We start from the raw sequence: 23,924 nt of genomic DNA, 5'->3' as shown, positions 1-23,924 counted from the left end.
TTTTTCGAAGTCTACAATCACTTTGTCAAAGAATTTCAGAATAGTTAAAATTTGCATCCAGGTCGTGCGACTTAGAAAATAAACATTCTCCAGCATTTCGAATCAAAATGGAAATTTGTAAAATTGTAGAAACATTTCGCATTGATTTTGCAAATGCGTAAACCCAAGCAGAAGACCTCTCAACCTCTCGAAAAATTGCTTTCCTTCCGTTGGCTTTGTTTTCTGTCCAGAAATTTTGCTCGTTTTCGCATTTCTTGTTGCCTGTTAAGTAAAATGTTTTCATTGTATTTGAAATGCTGCCAGGAGCAGGACGAGGCAGTTGGAGCAGCGTGGTGGAGCCAGGGTGAAATGGGGCCAGGATTGGCTACACTATGTTGTTTGTTATTGCAACAAAGCTGGATGTGTTTTTGCAGTTGACACCTGAAATGCAAACACATTTGCCACAGCCGCTGAACAGGATCAGCTTCGGAATCATTCTGAGGACCCAGGCGCCAGGATGCGACGAGGACGAGGGATCCAGATTACAGAAATGCAGATGCACCAGCTGCTGCTTATGGATGCCACTCAATGGCTATGTGTGCGTAAGTACGTATCTGTGTGTGCGTGTGCGTTTGCTTGTGTGTGTGTGCGGCTGACAAGCTGCAGTTGTTGCACATGAAAGAGTTCGAAAGGCAAAAGTCTTGTTTTCATTTTCCAGCTACACGAGAAAGTCGAGCCAGCGCTTGACTCTCGAACTTCCCGCTGGAGGTCACCGCCAGTTGACCCAGTCTGGCTGGAAATTAAACCCAATATTTGGCAACCAAACTCCGCCTTTTGTGTGGCTAGCTCTGCTAAATAATTGGAAATTAAAATCGATTATTTGTGCATTTATCTCATTAGGAGTATTAGTTAACTACTTAATTTTTTGGACTTTCAGTGCCAAAATCTTAAATTAGTAATTTGTTTTATATAATCATACTCTTGGTTTTAATAATGGTAATTGTTTTATCATTTACTTTGTTCAATATTTTTTACCTGCTTTGTTATACCTTGAAACGTATTACCATGTCTGTTGGACAAAAGTAAGTCCCACCCTTGATCCCGTGTTGCCATTATTGACCTCTGTACCCGCTGACAAGGTTCGAGCACATTTGCATTAAGTGCCGCTTAACACGGAATCTCAATCTTTTATGCAAAGTACTGTCCTCCACCTCCAAGCTGAGGTCCTTTTGCACTGCCGAAATGTTGCTGCCATCATTGTGTGTCCTGCAGGGGTTTCAATAACTCCGGGCCAAGTTGTCTGCGCGCAGGCCATGAATCACTTTGAGTCCTTCTGCGGCTTCGATGACTGTCAACGGGATTTGGTTGCACTGCATCTGCTTGGCTGTGGGCATATGGATTCTGCCCCCTGGAATCCGCTTTTATGCAAAACACCTTGTGATGCCCAATGTCCTTGTACTCCTTTGATCTGTTATTTCTGCAGCTTTAAGTTTTACTGAAAGATAATAATCAAAAGAACATAATATTTAAGTTTTATTTGAACTACGTTTAGAGTTCTTATACCTGCTAAGATGATAATGTTATTTCTTCTCCAACTATATATTGAAACCATCTTTAAGTGTCTTAAGTTTCATTTCAATTCCGATTATTCACTCCACTCGCTGACCTTTCAACTTTATTCCATTGTGGCTGAGAACGCATTTGTGCATTTCGGCGATTGCCTAATGCAGCGTTGAATAATTTTAGCAAAAAATCAAATATTTGACTGCGAGTCCTTTGTGCGCCATCTAACCTTTCCATCCGGAGATTCCTCCGGCTCCTCTGCCCTTCCTGGTCGAATCCAAAGCAGCGAGGCAAACGTCTGAAGGGCAAACAAACTTTTTGCCCGCGCCGGTTAATTTAGTCGATTCAGCTGCGACTGGCAGTAAAAAAACAAGAAGGGAATAAAATGAGGAACTTGCATACCGTGTGCATTACGTTTCATTTGATTCCGGGTGCTGAAATTTTTATGCGATGCAATGGCGGTGCGAAAAATTCACAAAATCAACAGAAAATTGCCAGGCTACGGTTCTCTGATTGAAATTTCAGTTAAAAAAATCTCAAAGGCTGCAGGGCACACACACACACATTATGTCCATTATTGGGTTTGAATTGCAGTTTGGTCCGCAATTAGTTGTATGTTATGTGAAACTCGGTTCATCGGACTTCTGCACTTCTGCAGCGGATGGGCTAACCATTTGTACTTCAGGTGGATACTTCGATGTCTGGTAGCCGGTATCTTCAGGTCCGTTGGGACAGTTGGCTTAAACAAATGGCCCGGCAAATTTCGGGCACTAAATCAGTGCAATTTTCGTATCACACCACATTACTCACAGCCCGCTTGTTTATTTGCAATGCATTTTTGTTATATATCGGTGCTACCCCATGCCTTACCTTATTTGTATATGTGCACCTTCATGTGCATCCGGCCTCTGCAATTTTGCTAAGCAAACTTTATGTCCACCTTTGCAGCCGCACGCCAGCCCCATCCAGTGCCCCCACACCAGTGGCCATATTTCCAGTTCCCCTTGGCAAGAAGGTAAGAAGCGAGAAAAAGCAACCAAGGAGCAGGAATGCAAATTTATGGTCAGACAAAGTTGTGTAGACGTTGCAAGCGGGGTGGCAGCAATTATATATTGCAAAGGGGGTTTCCAGGCGGGCAAAAGGTGGGTTTGGGTGCCGGGCCAAAAGTAAAAGTGCCCCAAGGTGCAGTATAAAAATGATTAAATTTCCCCGGTGGACAAATGCCTTTTCCAGTCTCCAGCGATTGTGGTTATGTTGGTATTCCTAAAGGACAATTTTTTAAATTTATTGTTTATCGGATAAAAAAGAACAACTGCTCAAACTTTGTTAAATTCCTTTAATAATGTGAAAATTAATAAGTTAACTGGTTAACTTAACTGGTGGTTAATTGTATTAAAACTATGCTTATTAATTAAAAAAGTTGTATGCACCACTTTCTTTCAGTGCCCTGATGCAGACTATAAAACCCATCGGTTAAGCTTTTCTAATGAGCCAGTCATAAAACCATTGGTAAGACCGGCAGCCCAGCCATTTACTTATTTATTTATGTGTATAACTTTGGTGGAACTTATTAGGTAAAGTGGTTTGGCTCAATCCAAACTATAAGCTCTATCAAAAAGTTGCCAAAGCCTCTGCAATATGAAGCACCTTGAGGGATTTTGCGATAGGAACAAAGATTGACTTAGCCAACATTTCAATTAGGAGCGCATTTTTGTGCTGATCAATGGGAAGAAGTTTTTCTCGGCCGCAAAACAATGGCGCCGCAAAAACCACAAAAACTGCAGGCGTTGGGCAAAAAGCGAACTTCAATTTATGCCATCGCATCCGCTTTCCGATCGAAATTTTTGCCATGTTATGCAAGAGATAGAATTTCCAGACCTCCACCTGGCGAATAAATTACGCGCGCACATTTGTCGCCTCCAAATCTCGCCCACCACCACCACCACCACTTCCGTTTCCGCTTAAGCCCCGATCCACTTCCGGCCCACTTGGGCATAAGTTAATGCGTCCTTATAGGCAATAAAATTTAAGTTTCTCCACTCCCATCGCTGGCTGGCTGGTTAAATTTTTCATGAGAGTTACCTTAGTCTGCAATAAGTTTGTGCTACCAAAAAAGTTTCCCTAAAACTTAACGAAATTTAGTGGCGCCTGGCAGTGGGTCCTCGAAGTGGAAGTCGTGGTCGTGGTCCTGCTTCTGGTCCTGGCCATTGCCCCAAACTTGTTGTTCTTGTTAATTGAAGCGTTCGGTTAGTGCAGAAATTAAGTTTGCGGTGGACCCGGCCACTTGGCCACTTTGACTTCCCATTTTGCTTGGGTGTTGCGCCAGTTGAAACATAATTACCAGTTAATTTTTATTAAGCAGCGATAAAAAGCGTCTGCAGTGGCAAATAGGGATGGCTTATTGGATGCAAGTTGAATGCCTTATCTCAAGATGATTCTCAAGATGACTGAGAAGTTTTGGAGTTTTAGATAGTTTTTTGATTTCATAATAAGAAGAAATGAGAAAGGTATATATTTCAGAAATCATATCCTAGATTTCATATGCTTAGTAAAGAGAAAAGAATAAAAGGATGTATATTTCTAATGAAGAAATTAGATCACAGAATCGTCACAAAATTGTAAATTTACTGTTTACTGTTGATTTTATATATTTGATATTATTTTCTAAATAAAGAGAAACGCTTCGGTTTTTACTTATTTTCTAACATACTGTGTGTATTAGCGCCAACAATCTGTTAACCCAACAACTGTTGTTCCCCATTAACCATGGCTCTATTATAGCATACCTTTGGAGAACGTACCCTTTAAATTATTACTAATCCCCCAAGGACGTTTATTGACACGTGAATGGCTCAACAACAAGTGTGGATGCCACGGAATGTCCTGAAGCGATTGGGGGAGTGGGGTAAAATTGTGATGCTTGTTGTCCTGTTTTCTTTGGCCTGCAGGTGTGCAAGGTGGTGGGCAAATATTTTGCTTAACACTATTAAATTTTACTAAAAACAAACGAATCTCACACGCCCACTCGCCGGCTGCCGTAATTTTTAATTAACGCGATTAAATTAATTTAATGAGCTTGCTCCCACTCTCCGGCAACTCACTTCAAGCGACAATTAAATTTTCATGTCCTGGGCACTAGGATGCGAGAGTGTGTGTGTGTGTGGCAAGGACGTCGTCAGCGACAAAGAGACGTAAACATAAACGCCACGTTTCGTGTTATGTACGACGGGAAATGATTTTTACGATGCCCAGCAGCAGCAGCAGGAGGAGGAGGTGCAGCGCACCACATGTCTCATCAACGTCAGCTAGCCAACATCCAAGGCACTCGCATTTTACTGGGCAGAAGGGTTCGGGATGCCGGTGGCCACCTCACTGACAGCCAGGACACTTTGGAGCGGCATTATCATTAACAACATCATGCGAAAGTGCCCTGCGCCCATATATCCAAGTACCACAGCACCCTCGTACTCCACATGTTCCCATATCGCACACATTGTCAATGGATGTCTGATACGTGGGCGGTTGAATAACCCGGGGCGTGGCAAGTGGGGTGGGTCTGCCTGATAATAAAGCAATTTCAGTGTTAATTTGTATGCCACGACCGTGTAACCCCACTTGCCCTAATGGATGCTCACCGGGATGATAGTGCGGCCAATTTAAGCCAGCGATATGAGGGATAGGCTCCCCAAAAGGAAAGACTGATAACAGCGGGCAAAGTGATTGGTCAGGTGCATATAAAGATCATATTAGAATATACAAAATAAGGGAAAGTTACTTACTTTACATTAAATGTGCCCTCAAGACCAAGAGAAATTTCCATTTCAGCACCTTTAGCTTGGCTCGAGTAATAATCTCTGGTCATTTTTCAACATTGTGGCACTATGAACTCGACAATTTTCAGCTTTTTCGATATCAATAATCCGCAGCCATTAATTACACTTTGGCGCTGGTGGTAATGGAGAATAAAAGATGGTTCGGTTGGGTGACCAAGTGAGCGGCTGGGGGGCAATATTTTGTGTCCGCTGCCAACTAATTGCAACAGTTACGACGCCATATGGCCACCAAGTCATCGAAAAGGGGAGTCCCCGAAGGACCCTCGCAGATGCCATTTTCTTCGCTTTTCTCCCTGCGATGCGATGCGATGCGCGTTGGTGTGTGAAATAGACAACTTACGTGCCATACGCACATGTGTGTGTGTGCATGCATGTGTTTGTGGGAGGTGGGTGGCAAGGAAAGTTGCCAGGAAAAATGCAGAGGAAAATTGCAGGCAATGGCAAAGTTTCTATGCCCCCCTTTTCGCCCACACTCTTTTCACTTTTTGCGCATTTTTCACTGCCATGTGGCAGGTTCATGTCGTTTGCTTGTGTCCACCCCACCCCTATACCTACTCGTTTTTCCACTATTTTCCGTACTCTTTTTCCGAGTTTTCGTGCACTGGCACTTGGGGAATTTACGTGCGCATGCATACGCTTAGTTCTCCACTCTGCCCCCCGCTGGGGGAGGGAAAGGGAAAGCAAATTTGAGCCAAGTTCCCTTTGTCGACTTGGCCTCCTTTTGTTTTCTGGCTCTGCGGTTAAGCAGGAATAATGCATCTGGGATGTGAGCATTTTTATGCCAGGATATTCATGCATTCCGCTCCGTGCCACAAGGATCCTTAATGAAAGATACTCACTTTTTGGGCCGTAGGCTATCCACAAATAAGAAGAACTGGTTGCTTTGTAATTTATTTCTTGTGTTTTATTGTATTTCATTGTTTTGTTGTTGTTCATTGATGTCTGTTGTTTTCATGTTTGTTTTTAATTCTTTTCCCATTTACTGCTAAATAACTTTAAATGTTGTATTTTCATTATCAATATAATTTCATTCTTCATCGTCATTCTCACTTGCCAGCTACTAATTCACTTTCATCATAATTCTTCTCTTCGCTTTCTTCTGCTCGTTGTTGTTTTTGCATTTCGCAAGATTTGTTATCGCTTTGCTTTGCCTTCCTGGTTCGTTCTTTACATGAATAATAACTAAATTTGTTTCATTATAATAATAAATATAATAATAATAGGTAATAATGATTTGTTTATTAAATATTTTTAAAAAATTTTCATTTTTTTTTGGGTTCTTTTGTTTTATTTTAGGAGTATATGTATCATCGCTATCAATTATCATTCATCAGAGTCGTTGCCCAAAAACTTGTTCTCCTCCGTTCAGTTTTACTTTTGTGGATTTCTTCCTGCCAAAAACTCCGTACCTTAAGAGCTATTATTTCAATTCATCTTTATTTGTATATGTGTATAGTTAAGTTGTATATACTAGTTCATTAATGTATATTTAATATATGTTTAATACAATGTATATTTATAAAAAATAAAACAAACTACAAAAATATATATGAACACAAAATATAAACAACGAACAACAATTATTCGGCCAACTTTCTCTCCACCGCGAATATCACAAAACAAAAAACGACAAGAGACGAAGAAATAATATTGAAAACTTAACTGAATTACAAACAATATAGACATTTGGGGACAGAGGGTCGTGGGGGATTTGGGGCAGAGGGTGAGCTCTGCCTGAAGAACATATCGAAAAATTCGTTGATATCACCTGACAAAAATGAATAACTACTTACAGTACATACAAACATATGCCTTGTATCATAGTGTAATTTAACATTACGCTTACTTAACCATCCGAAGTGGAGTAAAATTGATTTTCCCTCACAATCTCGATAAGGTTTCTTGTAATTTCGCTTCACTCTTCGCTCAGGGGTCAATACATTTAGTTTTCTTTACGTTGCAACATTCAGTAATTGTATTTTTGTTTTGTTTTGTTTTAGTTTCGTTTTTGTTTTTCTTTCAATAAACACATCACATCATATTCACAATTAATAATCATACTGATCTAATATATATGTGTAAATATAAATTAAAATTAACAATAATAACTATGACTTACAATGAAGGAGACTCTACACATAACTACATTAATCCGTTTTCCCTTCGATTCAGAAATATTTTCTGCTGTCATATAGTATCTGTATCTGTTCGTTTTAAGAGCGCCATGTACATGCGTCAAGTGAAATTGGTTTTCGAAACAATTCGAAACTATTCAGAAGATTGAAATCAATGTATATTGGTGTATATATTGGTTTGATGTTAAGGCAAATAAAAGTTTCGTTTCTAGTTTACAAACTCGTGCTATTCTACATGCGCGGCCATGTCAAATGACACGCCAATCTACACATACTAGAGAAGATGTCAAGTAGAACAAAATCCCGCTGAAATCTCTTATGGTACAATGATTCTATAGTGTCTATATGTTCGTAGTTAGTTTGCTTAGTAACTAGGATTTCTCATTTCCGCTTATTGGTTTTTGTGTGTGTGTTTTTTTTCGATTTTTCAATTTTTTCTCTTTAAAGAACATTTATTTTTACACAAAACATCATGGTTTCTTTTTTTTGTTTGCCCTTTTGCAGCTTATTGTATTACTCATTTGTCGTTATTATTATATAAATGTTAGTAACTGTTAAAATGTCGACGAGTTTTTAGTTTGAGAATCTACGAGTATTGTGTTTATAATTAATCATTTACTTTACTTGTTTACTTTAGTTAATTTAATTTTATTCGTTTACAACTGTTCCACTTGCTTCTGCATCCGCTGTCGTTGCACATAGATTTAAGGTCTGATTATAATGGACGGAAACTTATTAGGCATTCTTATTTGGAGTACGGGAAAGTTCGGGATACGACTTCCGTGTGATCGAGTAAGTTTGGAGGAGGCTTCGAAGAGAGCGAGCTGAAGTTGAGTACTACGAGTGGTTAGGTTTAGGTGCTGGATATACGCTATCCGAGTCTTATAGAAAAGGAGGAACTCAGGTGTACGGACAGTAGTGAGATTGAGATAGTAATAGGTGATAGTGATAGGTGATAGTGTGATTGCGATGAAAAAAACAAATTTCCGTATATTATAGCCAGCCCTTAAATGTATATGTAGATAAATCTGTTATTGCTGAACAATTATTAGCTAGATGTCGAGTATTATTGGTGTTATCCTTATTGAATGGAGATATTCGTACGCTTGCCTCGAGATGGAACCCATTTAAAATTACGTTTAACTATCCTGCTTGCCATGGCTCTAGTATTCGATTGCTGCTAGTTCGCTTTACTTTAATTCAGTTTTACCTTTATCCAATTCTGCCTGCCATCGTTTAATTATTATTTTTCTTTCTTTACTTTTTGTTTCTTTAAAAGATCACATTTCATGTTTAGTTGCCATTAGTAAATATATATATATGTATATATATAATCAATATATTTGTGTTAATGTATATATTCATACGTGTACAGACATAAATATATGTAGTATATATACATATATGGTGTATATATGTACGTATGCTTTTGTATATAATAAGTAGTTTCCATTCTGCAATTTATTGTAATTCTTATTATGTGTGTTCCAAATACGTTCTTGAGTGTATAAAAAACAAGTCACAAAACGTCATTAAAACAGCGGCAAACTGTAAACGAACAGTTAATCGGAAATAAGTCTGGATTCGTAAATGTCGCATATAGTGGGTATGTTTCTATATACATATATAGTGCTTACAAATCGTTTGCATAGGAAGATATAATACGGTACAATTTCGATTTCTGTGTGAGCTGAGTGGTATTCCTCATTAAATGTTGTTTAGAGTTCTTTGTGTTCATTTGCTAGAGAATTCAGCTAAATAAGTTGTTATTAATACACTTTAAAAAAGTCTCCGTCTTTGTTTGTTGTTGCAAAAAATGCTTATTCCTTTAAATTTGATTAAATTTCTTGTTGTTTACCTCATATCGATTTTGTTTATCAGTGTTGTTTTTGATGCTTCCATTGTATATAAAAAATATGGTTTCTCTTGCTGTAGTTCTGCTGATTTATCTTGATCGTTATTATAAAATGTAAAAAAGGATTATGGTTTCTGTACTCTGTTTTCTTTATCTGACCTCTGCTGACCATTCTTCTTAATAAAATCTCCGTATCGTTTGCCTCTCGCTTGTAGTAAATCGTTGTTGCAAAAATAGGACGTGACTGTACTTTTTCATCTTCATCCTCATCGTTTTCGTTATCGTTATCATTATCGTTATTATTATTGTTATTGTTAAGTGTTTATTATTAGTTGTTCTTGCTGCTTATCTATGGCCTATGTAGATTCTGTTTTTGATTAATTTTGACTATTTGCCATGGAGAACGGTTTGTCAGGCTTAACCTTAGCTAATATTAACACTCCTCACTATATGTTTATCCACTTTAATGTACCTTTATCTTTATTCACTTTTATTTGGATTTTTATTTGCATTGAAATATGGAACACTAGAGTTTAAAATAGTTTGTAACTAATTTTAATGCAACTGCGCTCTCCTCCAAAGTTCATTCTCTTGTAATATTAATTTCAATTTTTAATTGCTAATTTTCTTTAGTTTCTTTTTGCATTTAACAACACTCGTATTATTCTTCTCTTCTGTTTTGGTTTTGCAATATTGTAGAGTCTTCACTCAATGTTTTCCCTCTAATGCATGTCACTTGATGTGTAAATGAGATGCTTACACGTTAAAGTCTTGCTATACGTACGAAAAAGTTCTGTAGAGTTTACCTTTCTCTTTTCCCCCAAAAGTACTTTCGGTTCTTATTTTTGTAAATAGTTCGTATCAACCTTTAATTTTCATCAAAAACTTCCATTACTGCTTTGTGTCTTATGTTTGTGTTTCGTAGAATGTGATTGTTTGAAGTTTTATTTACTAGCTTAGACCTTTTCTGCATTTGCTTTTTGATTTCTTCCAATTTAGCTTGGAGTCTCGTGTAGAGCATCGCTTGGGGAGTATTCATGATTGGTATACGTATTGTGTTGCTTAGGTTTTGAGGAGTATGCAATATAAGTATCTAGGTGAACTGGAGTTGACAAAAACGAGTATTCAATGGATAAAGGTAGGTGATAAACTTTTAATAAAGAAAAAACCCTATACGATGTGTTTCTTGGGCCTCCTGGTTTTTGAAAACATTAATTAAGGTGCTTAAAATAATGCTGCACTTTGTAAAATAAACATTTTACTTCCTATGGCTAACAGGATAATATTTCAAAATTATGTTATTTAAAAGAGCTCAAAGAACTCTTTCGTTTAAAAAATGTTTCACTTTTGGGCGCCATAACTAATGTTTTCAAATCTATGGGGACTTCGCAGGAAACACATCCCTATGACCTAATATACGTCTCTGGTAAAATAAACAGAGCTGCCCCCTGTGGCAGATATGAAAACCCCTTCTTCTAGATGCATGTCGATGGAGACGCCACTGTTGCCGGCGCCACCGTTATCGTGGTGGCCGGAATGGCCGCCACGGTAGTGGCCACCACCTGGCCCATCTGCGTCTGATAGTGGTGACCCACAAAGGCATGCTGCTGCGCCTGCGGTGGCGGTGCCTGGGTGGTGTACTTCAGCAGATGTTGCTGCGGGGCAGCCTGCAGCGAGATGAACGGCGTCGCCTGGATCGGGATGCAGTTGGAGTTATAGTCGCTGCTCAGCACCAGGGTGGGCGTGGCATCGGTATAATAGGCGGGGGCCTTCAGAAAGGTCGCCGTGGCCGCCGGACCCTGATACTGTTGCTGGGTCGTGGGCATGGTGGCCGTCGAGGTGGTGGACAGCGTGGTGGCCGACGACAGGGTGGGCGAGGTGGCTATCGAGCAGGAGGATGAAGAGGAGGCCGACGAGGGGGAGTAGGGCGAGCTGCAGTGGTAGGTGATGTGTGTTTGCTGCTGCGCGTGTTGCTGATGCTGCAGATGTTGCTGATGTTGCTGTTGCTGTTGCTGATGCTGCTGCTGCTGTTGATACATGTTGCTGGCGTGTGCTGCCTGCTTGCTGGCATTGCTGTGGTAGTAGTTGTTATTGCTGCTGTTGCTGTGGTAGCTGAACTGTTGCTGCTGCTGCTGCGGCTGTTGCTGTTGCTGCTGCGGCTCGATGATTATCAAGTTGCTGGTGCCGTTGTAGCCGGCTGCTGTTGCTGCTGCTGCCGCTGCCGCCGGATTGGCTGTTGTTGTGGCCACCGGCACAGCTGGCTGCTGATCACTGGGACTGGTGATCATGGCCGCCATGATGTTGGCCGGCGGCAGGACAATCGGTATGTGGTAGTATTTACACTGCTTGCGGCGGCACTGGCTATTGGCATGGTCGCGGCAGACAGCAACACGTTGATCAATCACCTCGACCTTGTCATCTGGGAGATCGAATCGGATCGGATCGGTTTGGAAAGCGGGGATAGAAAGAAAGAGCGGGGCGTTAGTAAGTCGGATTTTTGGCGGTGAGCTAGTAAGTTTGGTTTGGCATTAGAAAACAGTGAAAGCTTTTCCAAAAATTTGTTCAAGTTTTTCGGTAATACAAAAGTGATCTTAAACTGCAGCTGACTTTCACACAATTACATGAGAGATCTTATGAAAGTGAGTGGTGAAGACTTTGCTTCAGATTTAGCTGCCCGAAAACAGAACCTCTTGCACTCGGCTCGAAAACGTTCTTTACAATATTTCATACTTCTGTGTATTTTTGTGTGTGTAATTATCTTGACGGAAAGCCAAACTTAAAATTTAGACAATAAATTATCACGAAAAGAGTCGACCATTTTTACGAAAACAAAAATTCGCAGCCAATTCATCATAACTAAATAGAATTACTTGTGGTGTCTTCCTAACTACAACTTAGGATAAAATCGGAAATCATCTCAACAGTGTCTAGGAAAAGGTAGCACTAAAAGCGTTTAGATATAGATTTAGACTAAACCCAAGATTGGGAAACGTAAGGAAAGGAAGGGAACATATAGAAAGATAATGTGAACTGAAGAAAAGGAAGAAACTTAGGCACATGCACTTACCTTCAGTTAAATGAACGAATCTACAATTTAACCGACTGCACATAGATCTATTAAAATCTTGGCACACCGGGAGGGTGTCCAGTAACTATATTGGGCATGAAAGTTGGTTGGTTGTGTTTCAGACATAGTTTTTGTATTGTTTTGGATATGGCAGGATGCAAACGGAAACCAATTCAGAAAATCAAAAAGAGTTTTTGGATTTGTTGTGTGATTCGTGTTTTTTTTTTGGTTTTTTGATTTGGAGGGTTTTTTTTTTATATTTATCATCGGTTTTCAGTTTCGAAAAAAAGAGAAGAGCAGAAAAAAGAAAAGAAAAAGAGCACAAATTAGTTATATCTTATAATATTGAAATGGTTCACTAGAATGGTTAATGGTTGGTTAGAATAAATACGGTTTTCGGTTTTACAATTGCTTGATGTTGGTGGAGTTCCAGATGTTAGTCGTAGTTAATACAGCTAACTATATATGTAGGTATAGGTATGTCTCGAACGTTCTTATCGGTTTCACATGATACATTTAATATAGATACTCGTATGTTAAGCTAGTTTCTCTTCGACTTAAACAATCTAAAAAGGCGGAGAAGTGAAATCATAAGATGGCTTTGCAAATGAATCGTAAGGGTACTGAATTTCTATAATCACAGTGTGTTCCTCGAAATTGTAATTTACCGGTCTTGTTTACGTCACTTGATTGGGATACTGCTTGGGGATATACATTGTGTGTGTGTGTGTGTGTAACTTAAACGCATAGCTGAGAAATAAAGTTTGGCATGAAATAAAACACACCGTGGTAGAAGCAGCAAGTATTCGATCAACAGAAACTGGGCCAAGAAAAGCTAATAAAGCTTCGAAAGCGAAGCGCCTCAAAAGAGCAGCTATCTGAAGATGAACTCACTCATATGTATGTGACTTTCGGGGAACTCAAAAATGCTCTGACCTCTGATCTCTGATCTGATCAGTCTGATTGATTGATTATCTTTCTTAGGTTCTATTGGGGCGGTACTAGGCGGTAACAATTACATATCCTAATAGGCGGCACTAGAAATATAAGAAAAGAGAAGAGAGAAGAGAAAGAGAGATCGTAAAGGTTGGGGTTAGTGTCTTTACCATCATATCGAGGCCTCATTTTTTGTCGTGGCCCTACGAGTGCGACACAGAAACCAAAGATTGGGGGGTGGGAAAATCAAAAGCTGCCAAGCTGAACTCAAAGTTAAAGCCACCAAGCTTATTCGATCCTTGCCGCTCTAGTCTGAAGCCAAACTGAAGCACACGAAAAGCTGAAGCTAAGGCAAAAGCTAAGGCTAAGCACACTGATATCGGCCACGAAGCTCGCCAGGATAAAGAAACGAGGATTTAAAGGGGATACGACCTCTGCATACCTAATTATGTAAAAGGTGCCGTTCACTAGCATCGGACACTGAGTGTACATGAGGCCCCTCTCCGGTTGGGCTACGATATCGAAATATATATAGAGAATACACAGTTTTATATAACATCATATAACATCTCTGCTGGGTGGGTGTGTGTGTGTGTGTGTGAATGGCGTGAGTGTGGTGGTTGTGAGTGTGTGTGTTTGTGTGCTTGCGGGTGGTTGGGTGTTTGGTGAACAAACAACTGCTAACAGCTATGACACCCCGAGGTGTGTCCAGCTCATGTCTTACGGCATATTCAGTTCATATTATGGCCCGAAGCTACTGACATCACCAAGTCAACGTCATCGCCGCGCCTTTGGCCCTGTTTGTTTGTTTGTTTGTTTGCCTGTTTGATTGTTGATTCTTGTCTGAGGAGCGGCAGCGCATTTAATTTGATTAACTGAACTGTGGGCCCGCCCACACAACAGGTCCTTCCAAACTCTGGGACCAACGCACAATTTTACAAGGGACAATCAGATGTCTCAGCGAATACTTGCTGCTCTCTGGTAGTGTTTTATTTCCATTTCGGGGACAATTAAAAGGGTCAAAAGAATAAACTTAGCATAGGGAAGAATGGGCAAGCAATCATGCAGGAAGGCTTCGGTGTGGCGCCGATAGCCAGGGCTGACTGTACCTGGCCACTGGCATCCGTGTAGATGACACAGGAAGCGTTCAAGGGTATTTTCGGAATCGCTATATATATGAGGCCATATTTATTTGGCCAAAAAGCCGAAAAAGCATGCCTCAAATCAAATATGCGTTATGATAGAGAGAAAGAGAAATATTATTATAGACATATGTGTGTGTGTGTGGGTGAGTGTGAGTTGGTGTGATAACAAAAGATGGGGAATATGTGTGAACACAAAAATACACATAATAGTTGTTTTTTTAATTTCGGGTTTTGTTGATTTTCCATGCAGCGTTTGTTTTTTCGATCCAAATCCGTGCGTGATTGTTGTTATTCATAAATTAAATAGATATAAACATTTGGTTTCGTTTTTGTTTGAGTTGCATGCAAATGGTGAGAACATTGTTGTCATTTTATTTTGATTTAATATATCATTGTTGATTTTTTGCGCATGTGTGTTAGCATGTAAAAAAGGTAGAAAAATTAGATGAAATAATTATATTGTTCGTAAATCCATCGCAGAAATGAAAACAAATTAGTTTGCAGTAAAGACTTAAAATTAAGCGTAAGCTGCATATGCGAAAAACAAGTATCCGACTAGTGGTCATATCAAATTTTGCCGCATGTTGGTCGAATTTCATTCCATCTTCCAACTCGTTAACAGCCCTTGATTTCGAATTATGCAAATGCGGCGAAAGGCTCGAATGAAAAAATACTTTGCGGGTAAGAGGTAAAAATAAAGTTTTCGCAGGCCACACGGGACACGAGTTAATAAATGTAAATGTGTGACACCACGCCCTCCGTGGCGCCAACCGCCCCCACTAAAATAACAATGTTTTCGTGTTGTAATTACGGCTTTCGCCCCCCTTTTGCAGACCGCACCCTTTCCCCGCGCCCACGTGTAATTAACTTGTTGCTGGCGGAAAAGTTTTTTCGGATCTACGGCTTTGTTGTTCGCATATGCAAAAAGGCAAAACGCACTTAAACCTATCGTAGATTAGTTCGGGTTCGGTTCAGTTTGTTTTGGTTTCGTTTGGCTTTTAAAGCTGGGTTGGCAGCAGCGGGAGCAGGCAAATTAGCAAATTATAAAACAGTAGCATACTTTTTGGGGGGCTTGGGCGGTTAGTTAGTTGACGCTGCAAATAAAGGGGATTATGTAAGGCTAAAAATAAAAACGGCAACGAAGCGCAGGCTAAGCGGCAAAACTGAAAAATAGCAGAAGAAGAAATGATGAGTGTTATCAAATCAAAAGCATATTAATTAGGTAACAAATTAAAACTCAGCAGCACAGCAGCTATTCACAATTTTTGAAGCGCATTTCAAACTTGTTACTGCGTCAGCCGTAAATGCTGTAAAGGAGAAAAAAAGAGGGTAAGCTCGGTTCGGTTATCAAGCGGGGTATATAAGAATCGCTCCTCACAGGACATCACACAGAAACAAGGCAAATACTTACTACATATACATACAAACAAGCCTGCAAAAGTCAATCAAATATGGTAGATAGAAACGAGTACGTTTATATATTGGAGTATGCATAGGAGTTTCAATTTTCAAAGGGAACGCAAGGAAACTTTCACTAAATTCTTTGGGTTTACCAGTTTGCCTCGAAGTCGTAGTGTTTGTTTTACTTTTGGGGTTGTGTGAGGGTTTTTTTTGTAGTGTAGTGTGTGTGTGGACTGGGCTATAGACTCTGGTTCTTCCAGCGCAGGAATAGTTGAAGCAGTTTTTTTCTATTTGGCTTTAGATGTTCTCGTTCTCAAGCGTTTCGCTGTGCCTTCAAAAGCAACTTCACCTAGAAAGCATCTCGCACTACAAGCTTGCTAACTAAGTGTGGGTGTATATATAGGAGTGTGTTTGTGTGTGAGTGTTTCGTGTGTGTGTGTGTGCGTGTTCGTTAGGTATCGTATGGAGTATAGTCTCCTCTATGTTCAGCAAACAGTCAAACATTTTACATTGCGGATCTTTTTTGTTATCCTGCTGTTACGAAAAAGAAAGAAACAATTCGTTTGAAAAGAAACAAAAAAAAAAAAGAATTCATGTTAATAACATTTACTGGCCACAAGTGTATTGTATGTGTGTATGGGTGTATCGGTGGGCTAAGCAGATCGATTGCCCGATCGAATAGGAACCAATAACTCAATAAAGTCGATCTTCGATCTTCCTTAGCTCCTCCGATCAAAGCGGTTAAACGACAAACGAGTCTACCAAAACGAAAAAATTGTGGGCATTAGACATACTTAGCATCTATATAGCAGGTATCAGTCTTCAGATATAATCATAAGTATACCGTTATGGGAGTAAACAAAAGCTCGGATATTGGGGCGGTGCACCAGCTTACCTTAGAAGTGCTTTCATATAGCTTTACCATCATACCACATGCCTCAGAAGCCATACACGAGTTATATATGTATGTGAACAAACGCAATGTACGAGTAGTAATATCGGTCTCGAGAGCGAGCGAGAGAGATACGTATATAGAGGGTAGAAAGAGACAGCCACTTGCAACGTCACTGCTTGATATTCATACTCATAGTCATATCGGAATACTTGCTACAAAAAAGTTCTGTTTCATTGAGCACATGCTGAAAATTACAAATTACGCTCCAATCGAAAGATCTCACAAAATATGAAGAACAGTATTTAATCAAAGTAAACACAATAAAGGTCAACTAAATGAATGTAACTCAAAATAATTTTTATGTTCAAATCGCCTACTAGCGTACTTTCCAACGATAATTTCCTCAAAAAAGAGAAAGTCGAGCGCTTTCATTGGGCAGACGAAAGGGTGGGGTTTAGTGTTCGTTCGAAAGAGACAACATTACTGTTTCTTTGGCGTCGCTCTTACTTTTTGTAATGAAGTCAAAGAAAAGCTTCAAGTTGAGTACGGGTAGGTATTACATCGGAGGACTGACTGATTCAAGGATCATGCTAGTGAAAGAGTTATAGTAAGACTGAAAATCGTAGGGTTGTGAGAGTTACATCTAGAAGATAGATATATAAAGTTGCTTGCTTGAAAGAGAGTCTTAGATTAAAATAGAGCAAATTTGTCGCATAAAACTTAAAATGAATCGAAGCATTTTCTTTGAAAACATTACAAAAAGCGCTTAACTCTAGTGGGTATACATATTTAATATTGACATATATATATATAATATTCCATACACAAGAACAGCTTTAGCCAAACAATACAGTAATATATCTCTGGATAATCCAGCAAGCCAAGTGTATTGAGAGTTCTACTAAAGAAAATCGGGTGTGTCTATGTGAAGTGTGTGAGGAAATCAAAAGAGTTTTAGTCGAGCAGAGGACACATTGAATTTTACGTACGCCTAAACAGTTACCACCGAGGTTCTTTTTTTATAACAAAATAGGCAAAAATTAATCGAAAAAGCTTGATTTAACTAAAATATTCAGCAAAATGAGTAGATTAACTTAGAAGTAAAATCATAAATATACCAAATCAGAATAAATTGAAAAAGTAGTCATGTAGAACAGCCAACAAATAGAGAGAGAGAAAGAGACAACGCACAGCAAACTGTTGTTTATGGATTAGTAGTGGGTGAGAAAGAGAGAATGTTAGTTTTGGTTTGATCACTTTCCAAGGTTCGAGTAAAAGAAGCCAACAAGTTGTTTTACGGTTTTTACAATAAAACGTATATAATATAATTTCAATATAATTTGTTTGTCTTTATAATAATAATACGACTAATGTTAGCACAGATATAACATATTCAGTAGTGTCTTTGCTTGTGTATAGATGTGTGTATAGATATATATTTCGACATATATATTTAAATGTTATGAATAATTTTAGCTTGGACATTCTTGCTCTGTTACCAACTCTCTTATTTGACATGCCATACTTTTCGCTTACTTATCGTCGATGGTAGTAAGCACGAAATGAAATCCTAATTTAAATTGGTTTCTCTCAGTGTAATGTGTGTGAGACTTTTGGTGGTTTGGCTACAAATTAAAAGGAGGCAACTATGTGGAATTCACTAAACTATAGTTTCTATTGGACGGTACTGTACTTCTATTTATTGAACAAGGCCTGAAAACCGAATTAACTATATTGGAATGGACTGTGGTTTTCTAAGTGGTTATATTTCATTTCTTTCTTTGTATATTTAAATCAGCCTAACTCATTGTTATCCTAGTGTCAACTGACAATTCATTACTATATTGTTTGCTCGGTAATGTTAACATATTGTTTTTTGTCTGTTGCTGTGTTTTTGGTGCATTGCAAAGGTTGAAAAAGCGGAATAAAATATGAGCTCTTAGGTCTTAAATGCAATTTAATTATATCTTGGCGCCATGCAGTGGTGAGTGGTGTTTTGGTTTGCTTTTAGTTTTTGTTTTTTTTTTTTTGCTTTAGTTCTTAGTTAGTTTGAGAGCGTTTTCTGAACATTTTCGCTAAGTTTTCTCTTGCTGAAATTATGGGCCAACGGCAACAGTTCTACGTTGATAACGAAAAAATTAACCATACGACACATAAAGATAATGTTTCCATACTTTTAGGCAAGACATTGAGATATATGATGAATATATGTAGGTATACTTTAATCTGGTGTAGCTTGTTATACGTATTATTATATATAGGTATACGTTTAATCAATATTGTATTCTGCTGCCATGTTTAGTAAGCTTATTTCTTAACGAGTATGTATAGAGTAAGCCAAGCATTTGTTTGGCCATAGGCAGATAGGTATATTTAGATAAATGGTATATTCAGATTTTACAACTAGTTTACTACCGTTAGCGTACTCATTTTGCTTGCCATTATTCTAAGAGCTAAAACATATATAGGTTAAATGGATTTACGGAGGGAGAAAGATCGTTTTCTTGGTGGAAAAGCAATAAGAGGGGAAGCAGACCAAGGTGAAGGAGTCAGGCAGTCCTAAAATGTGTGTGTGACTGTGTGAAGAAGACTGCGAGGAATGCTCGAATGAAAGTAATAATCTTAATTTTTATATTAAATTCAAAAACAAGCTAGGGGGGTATGGGTTTAAAGAGATTTATAGAGATAGAGTGCTGCTCTGCCCAAAAGCGCTCGGCAAAGCTTGTGTTTTTATGGATCGGTATTTGATATGTCTATATATCAAAGGAGTACATTTAAGTCAGAGGTGAGATGTAGAAGCGGCACAACGGAAACATATATCAAGTGAATACCGAATAAGTAAGTAAAATAAAGTAAAATACCAACACACAATAAGATATTTATATATTTGTTTTTTTTCGTAAACTATATATTTAGAAAAACACACGGTATTTTAAATAAAACATTAATAAAAACTATCGAAACTAAACTAGAATTAGGATTAGAATTAGGATAAGAATTAGTGGCAAACATCAAATCGTTGTAAGACATTAGAAGTACTTTCATTTAAAACAATTTTACAGAGATTATCGTATATATCCAATAATAATGTGTGGAGGATGTTTTCGGATGAGGAGTTTTAGCGGTTGCGGGGTGTAGGCGGGGAGACTAAAACTTAAGGTGCGCAAGTCAGTGGCAAATTTATCTTGGAGGTTCTTCTCAAATATTTTTCAATCGGGAACACACTTTAAAAATTATATAAAACCTACACTAAAAACTGGTATATAAGTACAAAAAATACATAAATATCAACATACAAATTATATAGAAAAGAACGTAAAGCAATTAACTGATAATCACACGAGATCTAACATTAAAAACTTAGTTCTGTTTGTCAATGATTTTATTCTTTTTTTTTTTAACAATTCCATTACAAAAAGGAAAACATTTATAATACATCGATAGAGTGGGTGATAGTTGTTAAGAGACAGGTGAAGAATGAAATCAGGGTATGGAGATAGTCGTTGAAAATCAAAAGGGTTTACATAGTTCTGGTCAACACATCAAATTTAAATCTCAATAACATAACATTAACATAAATTAATTTTGCTGGCTTAAAAGTCTGAAAAGTGTATGGGTATCTGGTGTGTGAGTGAACAGATAGAGAGACGTGATCGTGAGTGGTGACTGTACTGTAATATCTGATTAGTAAGCTAGACATACGATTTACAGATTGATCCTGGTCATTATAATGCCTTTTTCTTTTGTGTACTAGTGGGGGATGAGCGTGTGTTAGAGTACATAGTGTGGGTGTATATATTGTATCGAATATGGGTAGCAGCATACAGCACGTACAGCTAGGTTTATATGTATTTGTATATCGTATAAGTATTCTATATAATCTAGACAATATTCGTTACGCAATAATCGTTGCTCAACAATTTTAAACAATTACAACAGCATTCACGCTAGCTATCTAGCTAGTTAGGAAACATTAAGAAACAGCGATAGGGAGTTAGATAGAGAGAGCGCGAAAAATGAATGATGGGCGGGGGCGAGAGAAAGACTGCTATTCGAACTAGCGCAGTTGGGAGACAGGGACGGCAATATGGCATTAAGCACCCGCAGCTAGCAACAAGCATACACAACTGTAGCCAGCATCGGCAGCAGCATTAGAGGTTTATCCTTTTTTGAACTCCTTTCTGGCTTAATGTTTTTGATCCCTCAAAGCTTTTTAGCTATCACAGTTCTTCGTTTCTTTCTCTGGCCCGCCCCCGTTTTAAGTTTTTTCTATCCGTTTTGTGTGACCGTTTCCTATAAACTAGAGTTAACTAAGAGCTATCCAAAAAGGAACTTAAGTATTACTATCATCTAACATCTGTTTCTCTTCCGTTCGCTTGTGCTTTAAAAGCTCGGTTTTTCGATTCATTTGCGAAAATGGCAACACTTGAGTCACAGTGAGGTTATGTTTCGTTTGTCAAATAACTTAATGGCAAATTATCGATTCGTGTCAGCAAGTTTTGGGCATTTGGGTTAGTAAGCATTGATCTTCGATCTGTCTCGCTGTCTGTCTGGTTTTAGTTATCGTGTCATGGTTCGGTTTCCTAACGCTATGAGGCCTATGGTAAAACTAAGATCTAAATGTTTCTCTCTACATGTCCTTTCAAAGAAAACTGAGGCACATATTCTTACGTCTTCAATGTGTTTATATCTATAAATCTAAAATGGTGTGACTTTTCCATCTGTTCGATGGCTTGGTGCATTAAGTACAGTTGTGTTTGGACTTTCAGATTGTTATCGCCCGGATACTTAGGAGGTCTTCATCTTTTTGTAGGGATTTAGGACCATGGCACTGCCTGGGGTTCCCGCCTGCGCGGCTGCTGCTGCTGCAGCAGCTGCATATTGCTGAGCAGCAGCGGCCTGAGTTTGTGGCATGGCATAGGCTGCGGTGGGCATCATTCCGGGATAGAAGTAGCTCTGTGCCTGCGCATATGGCATGGGTGAGGGTGCTCTCAATAGGGTAGCCGATTGATACTGACTGGCACCGACTGCGGCACGCACTGGGGTGCCGGGCACAGGAGTCGGTAGACCTGAACTGGGCAGGGAACCCAACTGGCGCATTTGGGCCTGGGCCTGGGCCTGGGCCTGAGCTTGAGCTTGAACCTGAGCTTGGGCCTGGACTTGTGCCGCCTGCGCCTGGGCCTGAGCCTGCATTTGCAGTAGTGTTGCCATGGAAACGGCTTGATGCTGGGCGGCCTGAACAGGCTGTGCACCAGCTGCTGCGGCCACATAGCTCTTGTTGAGTGTCAAGCCGGTGTAGGCAGCGGCTGCCGAGGAGACACCCGGCTTTGAGCCCGCGCTGGCCACCTTCATGGCGTAGTTCTTCTGGGCCACCTCCTTGGCCAGGGCAGCCGGATCGGCGTAGTAGCCACCTGTAGCGGTGGCCTGCGGTGCCAAACCGGCTGCTGCAGCATAGGCGGCGTACGCCTGCTGGGCATAGGCAGCCTGGGCTTGAGCCTGGGCTTGAGCTTGGGCCTGAACCTGTTGCTGCTGCTGCATTTGAGCCTGGGCGTAGGATGGAGTGCTGCTGGGCAGACTCACCATGGCAGAGGTGGCTGCTCCGTAGTGGGAATACAGATTACCATAGGCGGACATGGCATAGTTGAGGCGCTGCTGAGTCTGAGCCTGAGCTTGGGCCTGTGCCTGGGCCTGAACCTGAGCTTGGGCCTGGGCTTGAGCCTGGGCTTGTGCCTGAGCCTGATAGGAAACTGCCGGAGCAGAAGTTGTGGGTGTTGGCAGAATGCCAGTGCTATGACCATTAACCATATACCTCGAGTATCCCTCGCCATTCTGCTTGGCATAGTTGCGTGATGCTGCTGCTGCTGCGACTGCGGCTGTTGCGTTATTGCTGCTACTCTCCAAGTCGCCACCGTTCAATTCTTCGGGATTAGCCGACTTGAGCTGACCATTGTTCAGATTGTTATTGATATAGGACAAGTAATTGTTATTGTCGCCCAGGCCATTGGGCAGGGGCAGAAGACTATCGCCTTGGGGCGAACGGGGGCAAGGGGGCGGTGTATCGCCAGGGGGGTGCGTGGCAGATGTTGCTGCTGCTGCTGCTGCAGATTCTGTATCTAGTGTGTCTGTTTCTGTTGTTGCAATGGCAGCTGTAGCTGCTGTGTCTGGGGAGTTTGGTGAGATTGTTCGTGTTGTATTACAATCTTTAGCGGGACTTGAATTTTGCTGATTCTGATTCAGATTCACTTGGTCACTATTGTCTTGATTGCTGGCTTGATCAATGGCATCGTTGCGATCGGCATTATCAGCTTCACCATCAGCAGTACTATCGTGATTTTTGTCATGGTCTTGATAGCGATCGGAATCGTTATCACTATCGTTATGATTAGTAATGGCTGTTGTTGTTGTTGGTGGTGCGGCCAACGCTGATAGTAATGATGATGCTGTTGTTGTTGCTGATGATGTTATATTGGTAGAAGCCATAACAGCGTTTATGATACCTTTATTATTAATATTATTATTAATCATATTGTTACTGGCTGTTGCTGTTGTACTTGTTGTTGTTATGACGCTACTTAATTGTAGTTGTTGTTGTTGTAGTAGTACATTTTGTTGTTGATGTTGTTGTTGTTGTGGTGGTGGTTGTTGTTGTTGTTGTTGGGGATACTCACATGAGACTGGCACGTAGGGCTGCATTAGCTGCTGATAGGCGGTCGCACCGGGCTGATAAACTGGAATGCCAGACTTTTCGGCAGCTGGACGTTTGAATGGTACCATGCCAGAGAATTGCTGCTTGCCGCGAAAGAGATGGATAGCATGTGGTGGGGAGGAAATAGAAAGAGATAGAGAATATTCATTAGTCATCATATATTATATATTGCACATCTAGCTTTCATCTTAGCCTACTGTTAACCATAAACACTATAACAATTGCTTACAAACGAGCTTGCTTTTAGTTAATTTTGAATTTCTTATTTATTTTTTTTTAGCTTTGCTTGCTTTTTTTCGCCAATTTCTATTTGTTTGAGGTGGGAATTACCAAATCATATTTAATATGAAAAGATATATTTCTTTCAACTGAATGAAACTCAAAACTAAAAGGAAATCTAAACAAAAGC

General features: G+C 39.8%; 1 protein-coding gene across 43 annotated transcripts in view; it reads right to left on the bottom strand.

The window, feature by feature from the left end:
* Window positions 1–9,411: 9,411 nt before the first annotated feature.
* The window catches only part of LOC6734891 (protein muscleblind), a 164,291-nt gene continuing 149,778 nt past the window's right edge, over window positions 9,412–23,924 (bottom strand). For 16 of the 43 annotated variants that reach the window (XM_039291978.2, XM_016168294.3, XM_044922594.1 and 13 more), the window contains one exon: window positions 18,646–23,595. In XM_039291978.2, the coding sequence (XP_039147912.1) occupies window positions 21,598–23,595 (1,998 nt within the window). In that variant the 3' untranslated portion in view covers window positions 18,646–21,597. Of the gene's footprint in view, window positions 11,785–12,432; window positions 12,518–13,326; window positions 13,470–13,810; window positions 13,881–14,477; window positions 14,537–18,645; window positions 23,596–23,924 lie in introns of those variants that run through there. The other 27 variants (XM_016168311.3, XM_016168309.3, XM_016168298.3 and 24 more) reach the window with 7 other exon arrangements.

The sequence above is a fragment of the Drosophila simulans genome, chromosome 2R (assembly GCF_016746395.2).
Source record: "Drosophila simulans strain w501 chromosome 2R, Prin_Dsim_3.1, whole genome shotgun sequence".
Taxonomy (NCBI): Eukaryota; Metazoa; Arthropoda; class Insecta; order Diptera; family Drosophilidae; genus Drosophila; species Drosophila simulans.
This window is presented reverse-complemented; position numbering and strand designations above follow the sequence as displayed.